Source organism: Lissotriton helveticus, chromosome 10, assembly GCF_964261635.1.
Source record: "Lissotriton helveticus chromosome 10, aLisHel1.1, whole genome shotgun sequence".
NCBI lineage: Eukaryota > Metazoa > Chordata > Amphibia > Caudata > Salamandridae > Lissotriton > Lissotriton helveticus.
The window spans coordinates 68,609,541-68,627,481 of record NC_136071.1 but is presented as its reverse complement, the minus strand read 5'-3'; the positions used below and the strand labels follow the sequence as shown (position 1 = coordinate 68,627,481).

Genomic DNA, 17,941 nt, shown 5'->3' with positions numbered 1-17,941 from the left:
GATAACGTCATATTTCTCTGAGCTGTTTTTTAGCCCGAGCAGATATGTTATTTTCAGTAGTGTGAATGAATGTGTATGTTTTAATGCAAATAGGGCCTGTAAATAAAACAGGACATGCTGTAAATTAAGATGAAGTTGTTCTGTGATTCCTATGAGATAGAAAATGTGAAACATTGTGTTTTGTCATTTAACTTGTATGCCAAATGTATGAGATGACATAGTGTAAATCTAATCTTTTATACACTGTAGGATATTATAAAACCCTCTGGTAAATCCTCCAAGATACTGCAGGATGACAGTGGGATTTTTTGCAGCGGTAATTCCACAGGGGGTAATCCGGACAATAGCAGATTAAGCTGGTTTTCCAGAAATATTCAGATAACATACAACGAGCCCTTGAATTAGTCTTTACATCTCTGTAGTTGACTTAGATCTATAAAAATGTGTGTCACATGCAAATTATACACACAGTAATGTGCACAATTGTCCAGTTCCTTTCAGGTGTACTATAGAGCCACTGTAGCACATGTTAAAATCAATATACTTAAATAATCTATCCCTGAACTCTCAAGGACTTTTCAAGTATTTTAGGGCCTTTTATTTATTTTTGAACTTTTTAAAGTGAATTTATTAGGCAGAATAGCAGCTTTACATGACATAATTATACCATGTGAAGGATTTTACTGACTCTTACTTACCCAGACTAGCATTCTCAAAATATATCTGATTTGCTTGCATTTCTGAGTTTTTTTCTAAGTTTTTCCTCTCTATTTAAATTCGTTGCCTTTTAAACTCAATTCCCCATGCATGTTCCATTTAATCTAACTCTGTTTCACTGATCACTTTGAATTTCCTTAAGGTTTTTTTTCATTGTCATGCCTTGACATGTACATCATCCATTATATGCAAATGTGAACCGCCTTATTTCCACACTGCTTTTTTTCTGACAAGTTTCATAATTCACCTTGGCGATGTGTCACTCGCGTGGTACACCACGTACTTCTCTTCCAGGCACTTTTCTCTTCCTGGTACTGACAGGAAACCTCGCCCACAGAAAGACATTTGACCTACATGCTCATCACTGTCTGTCTGTCTTATAAAAGGACACGAGAAGCCTTCAAATTCCAAAGAAGTCTTGGAAGGACACAAACACTGTTCCACCTCCAAGAACTGAGCGTCAAAACACAGGTAAGGAAGGTCAGTATATATTCTACAGTTCTGAGTTTTACTGAGGAATAATTTCCTAGGGATGTATGACGTTTCAACGCATGCTTTTACCACGCATGCCTTTACAACGCAGGTTTCACAACGCAAGTCGTTACAACGACTTGCGTTGGGAGACGCTGGATAGTGAATAGTTTAATTTACTATTCCAACTCCAGTCCCCGTGGATAGTAGGGAAGGTGTTGGATAGTAAACTAAACTATTCCCTATCCTAGAGCGCCCCCCAGCGCAATGCGTTGTAAAAGTTGTGTCGTAATGGTAGTGCGTTGTAAAAGTTGCGTTGTAAAGGATGTTCCCCATTTCCTAGCCTCACCATGGGCCCGACTAACAAAGGAGACCCCTTTGCATCTGTGACTCTGCACTTTTGTTGAGCCGAGTTCTGGCTTTTTCTCAAAAGGGAATAAGGCTGGGCTATATTTTGTTTTCAAGATCCTAAGACACCCAGCCATAGATGAGTAGCGGGCAGCTTTCTTTCCTCTCCATGCTTCTGTGAGGGGCATTTTGCTTCCCATACATTAAAATGAGCTTTGTGGCTTGCCATAGTTGAGCCAAACCCACAGATAGTTATAAGACTGACCCTTATCAGCTGTTGCTCCCTCAACATTACAAGCAAACTACATTTTTTTCTGGCTAAGTATGAGGTTGTTGATTTACCTCATGTTAAATAAAAGATCATTCTAAAAGGTACACTGTTCCAAAGAGAGCCCTCGCCCCCCCTGCAATCCTATTCATTCTGTCCAGGGTGACAGCCCCATCATTATATTGGAGGGAGATTATGTTTACTTTGGTCAATGTAGGACAAATCCAGACCTCTTGCATGCTTCCCTCTGGCCTCTCGTCATACAATGGGGATGAAATCCAATGTAATCTCAGAAGATGGACTTTCATCACAGACTTCCCTGCCAGGGAGTCTAGTATGTCTAAATGTGGCGGTCCATTCTAAGCCGGGAGCAGCGGAGGCTAGGGCGTCCAGAGTCTAGGCAAGTTGCCCCTAAGCAAGTATCTCATTAAACTTCTTTGGATAACAGTTTCTTTTGATTCTTTGACTTAACCATAAACCAGTTGCTAAATAATCTCTAATTCTCTAATATGCTCCATGGCCTCTTTAATACCATTCACATAGTGAGAGTATTCCAGTTTTTGAAGTTCTCCTTTTCTGGCACCCCCTCTTTTGATGGTACCTGGGATGTACTAATGACATCTCAAGGGTTTCCATTGTTGGCAATGATTTTTCCCGTTGCCATGTTCGAAGGGAAATAATGTGTGATCCAAGGGACCTGGTTCCATGGGACCAATGAGCAAAATGTAAATGAATGTCAGGTTCCAGAACCATCAGTCTCATACCAATAATTTTGGGGGCCCTGGTAGATAACTAATTTGAGATCCCTGAAAATGTTCAGAGACTGTTACCCACTATTGACTATTAGGTCTGACATTATCAGGGGTAGCATGAGGTCTGGAGGGGAAACATCCTTTACAACGCAACTTTTACAACGCACTACCATTACGGCGCAACTTTTACAATGCAAGTCATTACAACGCATTGCGTTGGAGGGCACTCTAGGATAGGGAATAGTTTAATTACTATCCAACACCTTCCCTACTATCCACGGGGACTGGAGTTGGAATAGTAAATTAAACTATTCACTATCCAGCGCCCCCCAACGCAAGTCGTTGTAATGACTTGCGTTGTAAAAGTTGCGCCGTAATGGCATGCGTTGTAAAAGCATGCGTTGTAACGACATGCATCCGGTCTGGAGTCATTTAGGACCTCATCTGCTAGAAAAGGATGCAGCGTAGCTCTGCAAGCCATTTAGCTGCATGCGTCATGCTGTGTCATTTTCAAAGCACAGGGATGGTTTGGATTAACGACAATACAATGCATTCCTCTGCTTTCCCCTGCACTGGCACACACTTGGCTGCCATGCCAAGCGCGGGCACCCTTGCATCATTTTTCAAGGGTGCCTGCGATGTGAAGATGATTGTTTTTGTGCAGTAAGGGACACCTTCCTGCACAAAAACAATCATTGCAGCACGGTGGAGAGACAGAATATCGAGAAAAGAAATTAGACTGACACAAATATCAAGTGAAAAATATTGTGGAATGGAAATATTGAATGCAAGAATATCATTGTAAAGGATATCGATTTTAAGGCAAGTAATATCGACTTTTAAAATATTAAGGTTATTAATATCGTTTTCAATAATATAAGGGCCCATTACGAAGCCGTAATGTGAAATACCCCTGCCATATTACGATGGGAGGGGGTATCGCGGCGGCGCAAAGTCTGTCCGTCCGCTGCTTTTCCGCTGGTCAGCAATCGTTCTGATTGCCGGCCGGGCAAGTGTGGGCCACTAATATGGTGGCGGTGCCCAGCAGGCACTGCCAACCATATTAGGATGTGTGTAGTGACAGGATGTGTGTTGCGATGCCACCATGGAAAGGCTGGTTGTGTTTGGATTTGGGGGCCATTGCAGGCCCCCAGGGGTTTGGGAAGGTGTACTCGGGGGGTACCCATGTTATCCCTGGCAGTTCTCTGCACCAAGTGGCAGTCAGCACGTGGTGCCTGCCACGTGCTACAGGGAAATGCCAGGCATGCACAACTGCAATGTAGAAATGTAGAATGCGACCACCAGGGTGGCGGTCGCATCCTAATTCGCGGTGCGGGACCGCCGCATGTCTGGCGGCCGGTCCCAACACCTCGAGGACGGTGGGCGTACTCAGGTCTGCCTGCAATCCTAATAGGCCCCATTGTTCTTGATAATATCGAGTTTTATTTGTTGTTATTTATTGTGTTATTTATTGTAGATGTATAGTATGTTCTTTTTATGTTTGAATATTTTTTATGTTTTTTAATGTTTTTTTAAATTTGTAGTAGTTATTAAAATATATTTCAGTATTTTTTTATTATTTATGTTACTGTAGCAGGTTGTGGGTTTAGAGGGGTACAGGGTGCAATTTAATTATAATACGTAATGTAGGGTGCAATGTAATTATAATATGTATTGTATACTTTTTTAATTAAATATTTGGTAATAATGTGATTAATTATTTTTAAATTGTAAATTCATATTAAGTTTTTAAATTGGAGATTTACATTAACACTACCACCCCATCCCAAATGAAGCCAAAAACAAGAGCACATTTCTAAACCTCACCTGCATAGAACTCAGGCTCTCAGTGTTTAGGTGCAGTCTGAGGACAGCTTTGTGTGTGAGCAGGAACATGTTTAAAAATACACACAAAGAGTAAATTTAAATAACCCTCTTTAAACATTGGGCTTTTCACGTGTTGCTCAAACTATGCTGCCTCCCACTAAGGTACATAGTACACAACAAGGGGCCATTCCACTTAAGCCATTGGCTGCCTTCATTTTGAGCAACTGCATTTTGCTTGTGCACATGTATTCATCCGCCCAGAAAAATATATAGTTGCACAGGTTCCGAAGCTGAGGGCACTTATATTTACCATTGACTGTCAGTACATATGTATAGTAGGGTGTCATCACCCTCTTCCAAAGCAATCAACTAATGTATTGAAAGCTTCAAGATTTGACTCACCGACCTTGTATATTCACCGACCTTGTAGAAAACAAGCACAAGTCATGAAACTAGTAACAATGTATATGCAAATTCATACAATGACGCCACCCCCCCCTCAGCTTTGAAGGACATGCATGCATGTATGTATAAGGTATAGTGCAAACCTAACTAAAAGGCAGCAGAGATAAATCAAGAAATTGCATGTGATTGAGGGGGACATCTGAAAAAAACTTCAGGCACTGCAGCTTTTGAAAGGCTAAGAGGTAGATTTACTTAGACTTCTTGCAAAGCATTGCAGCAAGGCATATTGTGGATCTGCTTTGAGTGAATGCGAGAGAGCTGGAAAGCATCATATCTACTAAGATATTGCACTCTTCAGCTCTCTCCCTGCACTGGCACACTTCAGGCTGCCTAGCGCCAACGCCGACCCTTGCTCCATGTTGCAAGGATGCCTGTGTTACATGCAGGATTGTTTTTGTGTAGGAAGTAATACTTTCCTGTACAAAAATAAGCCTTAGAGGCCAATTCCTCCTTCTGTGTGTGCAGCACATATAGAAAGAGGAAGTAACGAGGAGAAATAAAGATAATCTCATTGTTACACCTCTTTCAAGAAGGAGCACCATTTTGGCACAATCCCAAATCTATGCATCAAAGTACATAGGAACGCCGCTGCTCCACCCACATAATAACTAGCAGATGCAAAATAACGCAAGACAGCACTTTGCACTGCCTTGCTTTACTTTGCATTTACTTAACCACACAAAGTTTTGGGAGAGGATGTAGCCTTACGGCTAGAGCAATCGACCTCGAAGCTGGGGAACTGGGCTCAAGTCTCGGCAACGACACTCAACATCCTGTGATTATGGGCAAATCACTTAGGGCTAGATGTAGGTAATAGCAAATTACTGAATGGTAAATACCGAATTTTACCGATTCGGTATTTACTAATCGTAATTGCTATGTAGGAAAAAAAATCGGTAAAAATACCGATTCGGTAAGATTCATACCGAATCAGTATTTGCCATTGATTCCTATGGGCCTTGAAGCCCATAGGATTCAATAGCAAATACCGAATCGGTAAAATTACCGATTTGACAAGGGGGACAGGGTGTCACTTTGACACCCTGTTGCACCCCTGTTTCTGGCTTGTGTGCCATGTGACACACATACATGCCCTTAGGGCATGTCTGTGTGTCACATGGTACAGGTGTATGTACACAGATGTGCATGTACACTGGTATTCGTTATTTACCATGTAATAGTATTACATGGTAAATAACGAATCGGTAATGGCCTGTGGCACTGTTTACAGTGCCACCTACATCTGTATTTACCGATTCAGTAAATTTACCGATTCGGTATTTTACAGAATCTGTAAATTTATCGAATCGGTAAATATACCGATTCTGTAAATTGGGCCTACCTACATGTCAAATCCCAAATACCGGTCGGTAACGGCCGAAATCAGCCGTTACCGACCGGTAATTGGCGACCTACATCGGGCCCTTAATCTCCACGTGCCTAACAAAAATGAATGTGTCAATCTGTAACGAAACTGGTGCTCATGTAACGCATGTTTCTGTTTAACTATGGCAATCAGCTTTTTTTTATAAAGAAAATTCGAGGTTTTATTGTTTATAATTGTGGGTCAATCGTTGTAATGGTTTTAATTAACTGCACAATAAACTTATTACTTACTTACTGGTGCTCATGTAAAGCGATCTGATACCTGATATCTTCGGTCTAGTTTGTGCTACATACAGGTCCAAAAAAAAAACAAGTGGCTTTCTATGGCTTAGTAAATACCAAAAATAATTTTGCATTGGGGTTATGCTACAAAATTGGTGCAGATTGACACTAGATCATAGTACATTTACCTCTAAGTAGTTGGGTCTAAGTTGAGATGCACATCTAGTACTTGACGTACTGCAGCTGACTCAAGAGTAACATTTAGTAACAAGTAGCAGTACTTACTATAGGTTTGTGTATGTCTTGCCAGCCTCAGGTTTTCCCAAATGTATGAAGTGAAAATATATACATGTATATAAACAGAAATTATTTGAACCACATTTCTTTATTCATTGCTTTCCTTAGCTATCTGATATTTTGTTTTTTTTGTATCACATGTATCAGTGTATTTCAAATATAGACTTTGCTCATTATAAACAACAGTGGGTTTGATGGCACATGCCTTTAGCTCTTTTTTAAAAACAGTCCGCTAAGAACAAATTTGAAGGCACTTGAATTTACCAGTGGCTTCTAGTGCCTAGACATATATAAGGGTTTCTTCACGGTGTTTCAGAGTAATCAAGACAGTTATTGAAAGGTACAATAGGGACACTGTGAACTATTGTTGGTATATTTATTTCCCCCACTGAAAACAAGTACAAATTAATAGAGCAGCAAAAGTTTGTATGCACGTGTTTTAGTTCTTCAGTTTTGTGGAAGACTTCTGAAGCAGTAGCTTCCCACTTGAGTGGCACATCTCCTAATGACTTGAGGGGCTGCAGCCTTGCTGAGTACTTCAAACTGTTGCTTCTGACTTGACAGTGACATTCAGTAGTGACTAGAAGTACTTCATTGTGCAAAATGTAACACCTTTAGACTTTGACAATGCTTGTTTTCTGACGGCACACTTCAGAAACTGTACCATCAACACAGCTATACCCAACATCAGCTTTTGCCAAAAACCTGAAATGTTGTTTTCATTCTTCTTTTCATTAGAAAACTGCCCCTGAGAGCTACATCTGTGACCTTCAGAAAAACCATGGACACCAGGAAGTGGGTCACCCTAATGGCAGGTGTGCTTTTCCTGGGAGCCTCTTTCCCTGCAGAAGCCTGCAGATGTTTACCCTTCATCCTACAGAACTCTTATTGCAAATCAACTGCTGGTAAGTTTCCACATTGCTTTCATTTTTACTGATATAGTTTTTTGTTGACAACACAAAGGAATGCACTCTCTCTCCATGTATTTTAGGACTTGGCTAGACAGCGCTTCCTGTATCTATTTTGTGGGTTTCAGCCTGCCCATAGGCTTCCTATTTGCTGGCTCCATCGTCTCTATCCTATCCTTTCTCCCCGTTTGTCCATGACTTGCATTTGTCATGCCTCTTCCTGTGTTACCACTCCCTGAGAGCAGGAACTAAGTACTAATATCTATCCCCAGCTGCTATTGTAGCATTTGTTAGTGGGACTACTTTTTCTTTACTCTGGAGCAGTTCAGACGAGCGCTCATGGATTACGGAGCTCTATTGTAAACAGGACTGTAAATCTTGCTCTTATCTTATCACATTTGCTGTGAATTCAAAGACCAAGGTCTGTTTATTTATCCTTGTCCTCTGTGCTTCCTATCATTGATGCTTGCTCTGTCATTATGTGGTCTGGTTTCCCTAGTTAAACTAATAAGTCCCGGGTTTTACCAATAGCTGGAAGCAGGAATCCCTTCTGGTGTCCCTTAAAGTTTACAAATCTTGGCGGGCCGATAAAAGCGAGCACTGCTGACAAGACTAATGAGTCCCCTGGTCTGTAAATAACTTATGAAGATGCAATCATGTTGTACTGTTGTGCTCTTTGTGCATTCTCCAACCCAAACCTCGGACGGCTTTGTCAGGATCCCTTCACACGCGCAGCCTGCAGGGCTGGGGACGGCCAAGCTCTGCAGCTGCAGATTGCATTTGTTGATTAGTGTGTGACGCCTTGTCAACACAGTAATGGAGAGAGGGAGTAATGGGGAGAGGAGCTGGCCTAATGGCGAGGGCGGTCAACCTCGAATCTGGGGAACTGGGTTAGAGTCTTGGCAATGATGCTGAACATCCTGTGAATCTGGGCAATTCACTTAGGGCCAGATTCATCAAGCCTAGATCCGCTCGCAAAGGGCCAGATTCAGAGAATCTGGCCCTTTGCGAGCGGTATTTTTGCATTTGGGATGCAACATCACAAATGCAAAAATCGCTAATTAAGAATTTGCTAAATTGCGATTCTTTGCATTTAAGGAATCTCAAATTGAGATTCCTTAAATGCAATGCAAGAAAGTGAAAAAAATAGCGAATTCGCTATTAGGGCACGCAAATTACCATGAAGTACATCTTCGTGGTAATTTGCAAAAACTTTGAAAAATGCACTAAAATGCATTTTTCAAAGTTTCATGTTGCGCACACACATGCCCTAAGGGCATGTGTGTGCGCAACATATGTGCACACATCAATTTCAGGGGTGCAACAGGGTGTCCTTTGGACGCCCGTGCACCCTTGAAATCGCAGTCTCAATTTGCGAATCGCTAAATACGATTAGCAAATTGAGATTGTCTTCCCATTCATTCCTATGGGCCTCTAGGCCCATAGGAATGAATGGGGAGATATTCCTTAATTGCGACTCGCAATTAAGGAATTATTAGAAATCGCTATTTTTGTACGGATTTCTTGATGTATAGCATTTTGCTATTCCTTAATAGCGAATCGGTATTTTTCGCTATTAAGAAGAGCAAAATGTGTTCTTGATGAATCTGGGGGTTAATCTCCCCATGCCTAACAAAAACCATTGTGTCCTCATGTAATGCAACCCGATCCGGGTCGAGGTCGTTCTATATAAAACTCTGTCAAATAAAAAAAATTAAAATGGACCACGCTGGGGCACTTCAGTCATTTACAATCCCGAGATTACAGATATGTGTGCATTGTCCGTGTGGAGAGTTCCCCTCCTCCGAGGCAACCTCCCCACCATAGTTTGCAATCAGCAGTTCTCTGGCAGAACCGTATTGGCCGCTGTGATACAAACATGCTGTTTTGATCACATGATCAGCTCCTGCTTTGTACAGCCTACCCCAGTTCTTTACTGCTGCCTGTTATGTTTCCATTCATTTATTTCTTGTAAACAAACACATCAAACACACACACATTTTGATTTATAGGAATACCATGATGGATACACTGGTAACATTTAATATAAACTAAGTTGTGCACTCACACATCTGCACTATATACACTGCCTGCCAACGTAGACCAGTCACACAGAAATTAAAACAACTAATGTGTGCTTGGACTCATCAGTTTATTCTCAAAGTGCATGAAGGCAAACAGTCACCAGCAGCATACCGTTAACTTATTGTGCAAAACCCACAGTGCTTGATTATTGGTCAGAGGGAAATCAGATAGTAGAAGTGGGTGGCGTGTTTCACATTACCCACCCGTTAAACGGGCTGCATGGTGCCGAATGGCAGAGTTTAATTCAGTGTGGTCTGCATTCTCTTTGAATTTATGCACCACTTCACTAACACTAATTGCAGTCAATAATAATGTTCCCAAACCCCTTCCCCAGTCCTGCCAAGTGTCACACAAGTCGCGTTAGGGTAACGCAGTTTTCAGTTGAGTTCCTGCATTACTTCATAATTGGTCATTTGTCATGCAAATAAGATAAAGAGAAAGCTAAGCGGGATATCTCTTTTTTTCGCTGCCTTGTGGATGGCTATACTCTAGCTGTCAAACAGGGACACCTAGTAGCAGCCAGCTCAGTTGATCAAAACAGACGTAAGAGCGCTGCTGACACATGGGCAAGCATAAATAAACACCCGCGAAGAGGCGCTTTTATCAACAAGGCCTGAGAGTAATCCAGAATGATGTTGCGGCTGCTAGTAAGAATATTGGGTCCAAGTAGATGGGGTGCTTTAACACATGATGGCTGTAGTGTGCGGGTATCAAAATAAATACTATGGGGCATATTACCAAGCTATAGCGATAATTATCGCTAAGCTTGGTTAGCGGACATTAAAATATCGCCGCGCTCCGACGATTTTTACTGCTGAGATACCTTGATATTATCAAGGTTTATCTCAAAAGCGGTAAAAATCGTGGGAAATGCATGAATATCGCTGTAAAATCAATGATATTCATTCATTATCGCGACAATGCTCTTAGCCATGTTATCCACCTTCCATTGGATAACATGGCTAATAACTGCTCTGGGCAGGCGATTATATCCAAAAATAGGTAATAGGGGATAGCGATGGTAGCGACTGTTTCCAGCCGCTAATATCTTGGCACGCCCACTCTGCATGTCATTAGCGATAATCATCGCTGACATGTAGATTGGGCCCCTAAATTCCCGCTATCGCCTATTAGCTGTCGCTACCTGGTGTTAGCGACAGCTAGGTAATAGGGCGATAAAATTATCGCCGCTTTAGCGGGAATTTTTCCCGCTAAAGCGGCGATAATGCCCTTGGTAATATGACCCTATATATTGATATTTGCAGGTCCAATTTAAATAAATGGAAAAAAACTGCATATCTGAAATTCCTGCAGGTTGGAAATGCCACTGAATGTGAAACACTATTTATATTATGCAGGCCTTGTGTTTGCAGGCGAGGCAGTGATTGCGAAGTGGCCTTCTCTTATGCGCTTTACAGTCTGATTGATTCCCTATTAAACGTATCAGGCTTAAGCCCTTTCAGATGGATACATTGAATGTGAATTGCATTTATGTGCAGGAGCTCTTAGACCTCAAACTACAGTCAATACATTTTGGCCCATCATAGGCCTACCTACACAAACTAGCCAAGCTGCGCTTATGCTCAGTGTGTGCACAAGGTGATGCTACAGACCACTCCTACCCTGCTCTGCAGCCCCGCCCCCTCAAACACGCTTCCGCAGCAGGAAGACACAATAAAATTATAATAACATTAAGTTATTATCATTTTATTTTTTCCTTTTATTTTGCTGACGGTGGGCCAACGCTCCTTCGCCTTAACAGAGGAGCCGCCACTGATAGTCACTTGAAGCATTGAATTTAAACCTTCGAGGTAAACATTGTTGTCACACTGTTCTATATACTAAAACATATGCCGTGTGGATTGTATGTGTGTGTGTGTGTGTGTTTTAACACAAAGCAAAAGGGGAAATATTATTCAAGTTTTGTTCCTTGGGGCCCTCAGTCACTATCCAAGCACTGCAACTAGAATTTGGACTGACTGGCATATCTGCTAAAACCCTAGATGCTGAGATTTACTATGGCTATCATGAGGTCCATTCCAAAAAGGCATTACTGTGGGAAATACTAAATGAACACTTTTTAAGATGCAACTCTTCTTTTATTTTTATTTTTTGTAAATCACTTACATACACGTACCTACATCCAACAACCGGTGTTAAGAGCCCTAGAAGGGCTGCAATTCAACTGGGGAAAAAAGTAAACCAAACCTAAGCATAGTAGCCCAGAAGATCCCCTCCGCTCCCATTCTGAATTGTGCTAGATTTGTTAACTCTGTCCAAGGCCTACACTTTTCCCAGGCCAATCTGATACTGTGTGTGAAATAACCTCCCACAGACTCTTAGATGTGAGATGAGTCATTCATTGCTTACAGGGGTCCCGAAGTGTTCCGTCTGGGTTATATGCAGAATTTTCAAATATCTCGAGCACATAGATCGGTATACATCCTTTACAACGCAACTTTTACCACGCAGTGCCTTTACGACCCAACTTTTACAACGCAAACCATTACAACGCATTGCGCTGGGGGGCGCTCTAGGATAGGGAATAGATTTAATTTACTATCCAACACCTTCCCTACTATCCACGGGGACTGGAGTTGGAATAGTAAATTAAACTATTCACTATCCAGCGCCCAAAAGCACTATGAGTTGTAAAGGTATTCGTTGTAAATACCGCGTTGTAAAGGCATGCGATGTAAAAGCATGCGTTGTAATGTCATACATCCACATAGATCCCCTAAAGTCTTTGACCTGGAATGATATAAAAAGGCCCTAAACTTTATCAAACTGATCTAGCTTGTGGTCTAGCGCGCTAAAATGTTCTCCATTCCATAGATCCCATAGTTTGTTCAACTAGGATCTGAGCCCCACACAGATTTGATGACTTGTTCGGCTGCACATGAGGGGAAAGCCATGGCCGTCCCTCCATGGGACTTTAAGGACAAAGTTTGTTTATAATGGAAGCCAGGAATTTATAGGTGGGTAATGGGAGTAAGCCAACTAAAAAATTGTATTAATGCTTGCCAGAAAAAACTTTGATTTGGGACATAGCCATGGTGGATGGGTAAGTGTGCATGATCCCCCACAATTCTGCCAACAGTTCTCTGACCCAGAAGGATTCCATGTTCAATCCACACAACTGCGCTCCACTCTACACCAACCTGCTCCACTGTACTGCACCCCACACTACGCCACTCTATGCAACGCAGCTCCAGGCGACATCACTCCACTCAACAACACTCCACACTCTATGCAAATGTGTGCAACTCCACGCAAAGCCACTCTATGCCACAGCACTGCATGCAAAACTACTCCACTCCATGCAATGCCACTCTGCTCAACACAACGCCATGACACTCTATGCCAAGCTGCTCTAAACAACGGCACTCCATTCAACGCAATGCTATTCTACACTACCCAACGCCAATCTACTCCACACAACTGCACTACACTCTACGCAACTCCACTCTACTCTACTCCATGCCTCTCCACTCAACCCAATGCCGTTCCACGCAACACCACTCAATGAAATGCCACTTCATACAATGCCGCTAGTAAGAGTAAACAAGTCGCAGATGTAAACAAAGAGGGTCTTGGTGCCACTCATGAAGTTCACCAATAAGTCACGAAGCAGAAATTGGCCAAGAGCAACAATTAGTTATAAACAGGTGTACACCAGAGCCTTCTGGCTTCAGCCCAGTTCTGTGAAGCGTACATGAGTCACACCGTCTTGTGACCTGCTCCAGACTTACCTAGAAGCTTTCCTCCAGTCTAGTCACTCATTCTCACTCCTCCCTGGCCCCAAAAGTCATCAGGAGGGCCATGTAGGGAGAGAGCAGCTGGTCCACAGTGATGGGGCCAGGAAGGGAACAAGCAATGAATGGGGAACAGCACAAAGGGGAGCCTCTCGGCTTGAGGAGGCACCCCGTCCGGTACACATTGATCAGGGGTGTGCCCAGTCAATCTGTGCACACTGTCTGGTGCACATCGAGATGAGTCACACTTCAGGTCATACACAGTTGAATTGCAAATTTCATAGCTCCCTGTTAATGAGAGACTATGACCGGCACATGATGTTGGTTGCAAACACAGGTGTAATTTCAGCAATTTCTCACAAGGAAGATTGAGACACTGCAATAGTTATGGCCCCCATCCCGAGGATCGCAAACAGTGAATCGGACACAATGAGCATGCAGTCAGCGTGGCGCACAAGATATATGTAGCACAGTCGGCAAAGTGGGTCACTGTGGATCCCACAACCAGTGAATCCACTCACCACTAACAAGACATTTATGCATGTTGAGTTTCCTGCAGTACAAGAACCACTTTGCTTTAGATGTGGGCAACTTCTTGAGCTCCACACCTGGCGCTCTGGTCCCCACACATGATTCTTTAGGTCCAAGGTCATGCTGCATTGTCCGTTGTAACTCAGCACATGATGGGCACTTGAGACGGCACTGTCGTCCAGATGTCACCGGTAGATAGTGTGGGTCCCTCATTGATGTACCTGAGAAATCTTAGAGAACAGGAGACCAGCCAACTCGTTCTTGGGGATCCCACTTCAGGGTGCCACACTTCAGCAGATGGTGAGCCCAGGTCAGGTATAATTCAGGAAGGGCACTCAGTTCTTTCCAAGGGCAGCAATGCTCCATGTGCAAAATAGAGTCATCTGGCAATGTGCACCACGCAAAGCAGGTTCTCTAGTCCTGCAGCCCCACAACTAGATCGCACCTCTACGGTTGGGTGGCACCTCGTAGTTAAACCAAAGTAGGCATTTGAAGTTGGGGGAAGGGTCATAGGGTATCCCTTTGAACCACAGAGGTGTCCTCTAAATTTCCATCCTGCTGCCATGAGGCAGCGGAATGTAGATCTCTATATTTATAGGGGCTGTGATCTGGCTCGGGAGGCCAAGTGTCACACTCCTTGCCCCACGTATATTGCTCTAGACCAGAAAATGGCAGAGGCTGGCCGTTTCAATTGCATGCCCAGTGTTTTATGTCTGTCGCTGGAGAATGCCCAGATGTGTCCCCCCAGCCTCCGGTGTTGACAGCATGGAAAAGTCTTGTTCTTATAAGTGACATTTCTACGTAAGTTATGCCAAGTTCGACGTTAACACTGGTATGGGTTGGACATTACAAATCCAGTGATAGGAATCATCATAAGGCTGCGCCATTTCAATCCACTATTGCAGCTTGGCATACGGTCGGCCCATTCCCTATGCTAACTTAAGGGAAGAGCAAGCCTCTGCGGTAGGGTAACATGAATGGGTAGTCCCTACCACCTGGGCAGAGAACACACATGAGTACCTGCCCAACCCTTAATCTTCCACTCTGACTGGAAGAGAGAGGTCCCTTCTGAATGGCCAGTGGATGTGCCAAGCCAGCCTGAGTACACATGCAATAGTGACATCACAAACTTTTCAGGGCAGGTTGGACACATCTTTAAATGCATGGTCTGTGAAAGAGGAAACATACGTAAGCAGCACCAGCGAAGCAAGTGATAACTCTCAGTCCACAATGTCAGGCCTGACCCACATTTAAGAACACCATGTCCGCACATCTTCGTAACACGTGTAGAAGTGTGCACCCTCTTTCATATTGACCTACAGTAGGAAAGTGCCCAGACCCCTAAGGCCATACAATGAGTACGCACACTGGGCTGCAGTGCTAGCTTGGCAGCCTAAGTCTCACAAATATCCTTGATGTGCCTGCATTGTTAGGCCTGCCGTAGTAGTCCAGACACCCACTAAGCAAATCCTTGGTGCCAACATGCACACCGGCTGCCATGGCAGGATGCTGGCTAGGGTCTATAAACATCATTTGTGGTGAGTGCATTGACCTTCCTGCACAAGTTGAACACATCACTGGTGCTAGCGCTGTCACCACTTGAAATGGCAGGCAGGTAATTCATTTCACCCTCTCAGCTAACCACCACTGCCTCTGAGGTGTAGGAATGGCGTATGGACTCCCACACGTAACCAGAATTGGTAAAGTGCTCTGGGTCCTATGGCCACAAAGGGGCCTCTGCAACCTCGCAAGGTGTCCCATTGAGGAGAACAGACCTCTGAGGTAGATGGGAATCAACCTAGGGGTTCTCCCCTGTTCGCCAGCAGACACGCTGTGTCCCTACCTGGCCACTCACCTACCCCAAGCTTCCCACCTAGGGATGCTCACAGTAGGGGAAAGCTTCTCAGGGTTGGATCACCGGTGGAGAAACAAACCTGAGGAGGAGACATGATTGACAGGCGAGTCTAGTGGGGCTCGTTCAGTGCCATGTCCCACTACTCACCAGTGCCGTAACCGCCCTGGGTACATGGTGTACATTTTATAAGGCACTCCCAGGGATGACACTTCCATGTTCATGTTGTTCCCACAGCAGTACAGTGAGAATATGTTCAGAGTTCTACGATTGCGAACAGAGAGTAGACAAACACTAGAAAGACAAAAAGAACAAGCATTGGCATAGCCAATAGGTCTCGCCTTTGGGGCATTATAAGTGTTTAGACAGAGCTATTGGCTTTGTTAACGTTCTTAATATGTGTTGTAGAGCATTATGAATGTTGTGCAGCATGTTAAAAATGTATAAGTTATAATAAACAAAGTGTTATAACTATTTCTGTCACCAAAAAAACATTATATACAACTGAAGTATTGTACTAAAAACCAAAATTAATACAAAAAATGTGTTCTAGTTTAGTTTAGTCCGAAAATCAATGAGGGGAAAGGAAACACGCGCCACAGCTGTGCACTATGCAGAGATGTCAAAGGTTGCACACAGCACAGCTGCGCAGAGGTGTAAAAGGATGCATGCACCACGGTGATGAAAAAATGCTAATGTTAAAAGGTGCGGTCAATTTTTAAGATGGTACCGAAAAAGAGTACAACAAATGTCTTGACAATAACATACTAATACAAACATAACAGTGCAGGAAGAGAGTGCTGACATAGATGAAATGCGAGTGCTGGAAAAAGAAGCGGGCACTCTTGCGGTCGTGGGGTCTGTCCCTTTGCAATAGTGGAGGGGACGCGCCTTGTAAGGAAAGCTGCAGGGTCTTGAAATTAAACATGTTCCACAACAGATGGCACGTTGCGTACCGCTGCTTGCTCCCAACAGCTCAACGCTGTGGGAGTAAACATTTTCAGAAAAGGTGGGACATGCATCCGCCTTTGGCCAAATGCGTGCTTAAATTTTTGAAATCCACACGCAAAGGCCAATAGCATGTGTGGAAAATCGAACACCACACGCATGAGTTTGCAGAAAGTCTGAAGTGATTCTAAAAGGCCCGGAATTAGGAAAAAGGGAGGAATCTGAAACAGTGATCACTCACTCCCTACCTTTTCTCAAAATTTGGCAGCTATGTCTTAGGGACTTGGGTTTTATGTTTACTTGTCAACGGTCCCAGATTCTAACTAACCCTGGGCGCAATGCTCCGCTCCGTCCACGGAGTGTGCATAGTGTTGCCTACTTTGCAATTCGCAAAGTAGGCATAGTAGGCAACACTACGCACACTCCATGGCGGAGCGAAGTTGCCCGCCACCCGCCTCCCTCCCGCCCTCATCTACATCCCATTTTTAATATTAAATCCAGTAAAATGAATGAAAAAGAACTTACCTTGCATGCAGCGTCCTCTTCCTGTTGATGCGCCGACTTCTTCAGACGATTGCACATGTGCGGGCGCCCGCGCATCCGCATTTTTCGCAAGAAATGCACATGCGTGGGCACCCGCACATGCGCATAGTGGGGCTACGCGAAGTGTGTGGGTGGGCGTAGCTTCCACCCCACTTCGCGGAGCTTCTCAAAACCCCACTACGCACACTACGCCCACCCCTAATTCTGACAGTCTTTTTTCCATAAAGAGTGGGCACAGTTATCAGGCAGTTCTAATTAAAGAAGTTTAAGGCATGTTGAATGTTCTTAGGAGGAAGGATAGGAAGGGATTCAGGAGGGAGGGGGAGAAAATGGCCCACAAGTCTTACACTTTGCCTGATGAGCCAGGTGCTATCCCTCAATGCCGGCAAAGTAGGTGGTTGCCTACAACTTCATATTAAGCATGGACAACAACGTGTGGGGCACTGACTGCATAGCTTGCCATTGGCACCAGTCTCTGGCCACTACTCTAAGGCTGTCCTTATTATGGTTGGATTGATACTTCTTCAGTGGAGCATCCTCTTTTCCTGTGCAATCAGAGAGAGGAG

At 43.7% G+C, this 17,941-nt stretch overlaps 1 protein-coding gene across 1 annotated transcript in view; it reads left to right on the top strand.

Annotated features, from left to right (window-relative positions):
• Positions 1-1,067: 1,067 nt before the first annotated feature.
• Positions 1,068-17,941, top strand: part of LOC144785047 (metalloproteinase inhibitor 1-like) — a 38,018-nt gene continuing 21,144 nt past the window's right edge. The window contains exons 1-2 of the mRNA XM_078664165.1: positions 1,068-1,188; positions 7,492-7,658. Of these exons, the coding sequence (XP_078520291.1) occupies positions 7,535-7,658 (124 nt within the window). The 5' untranslated portion in view covers positions 1,068-1,188; positions 7,492-7,534. The remainder of the gene's footprint in view (positions 1,189-7,491; positions 7,659-17,941) is intronic.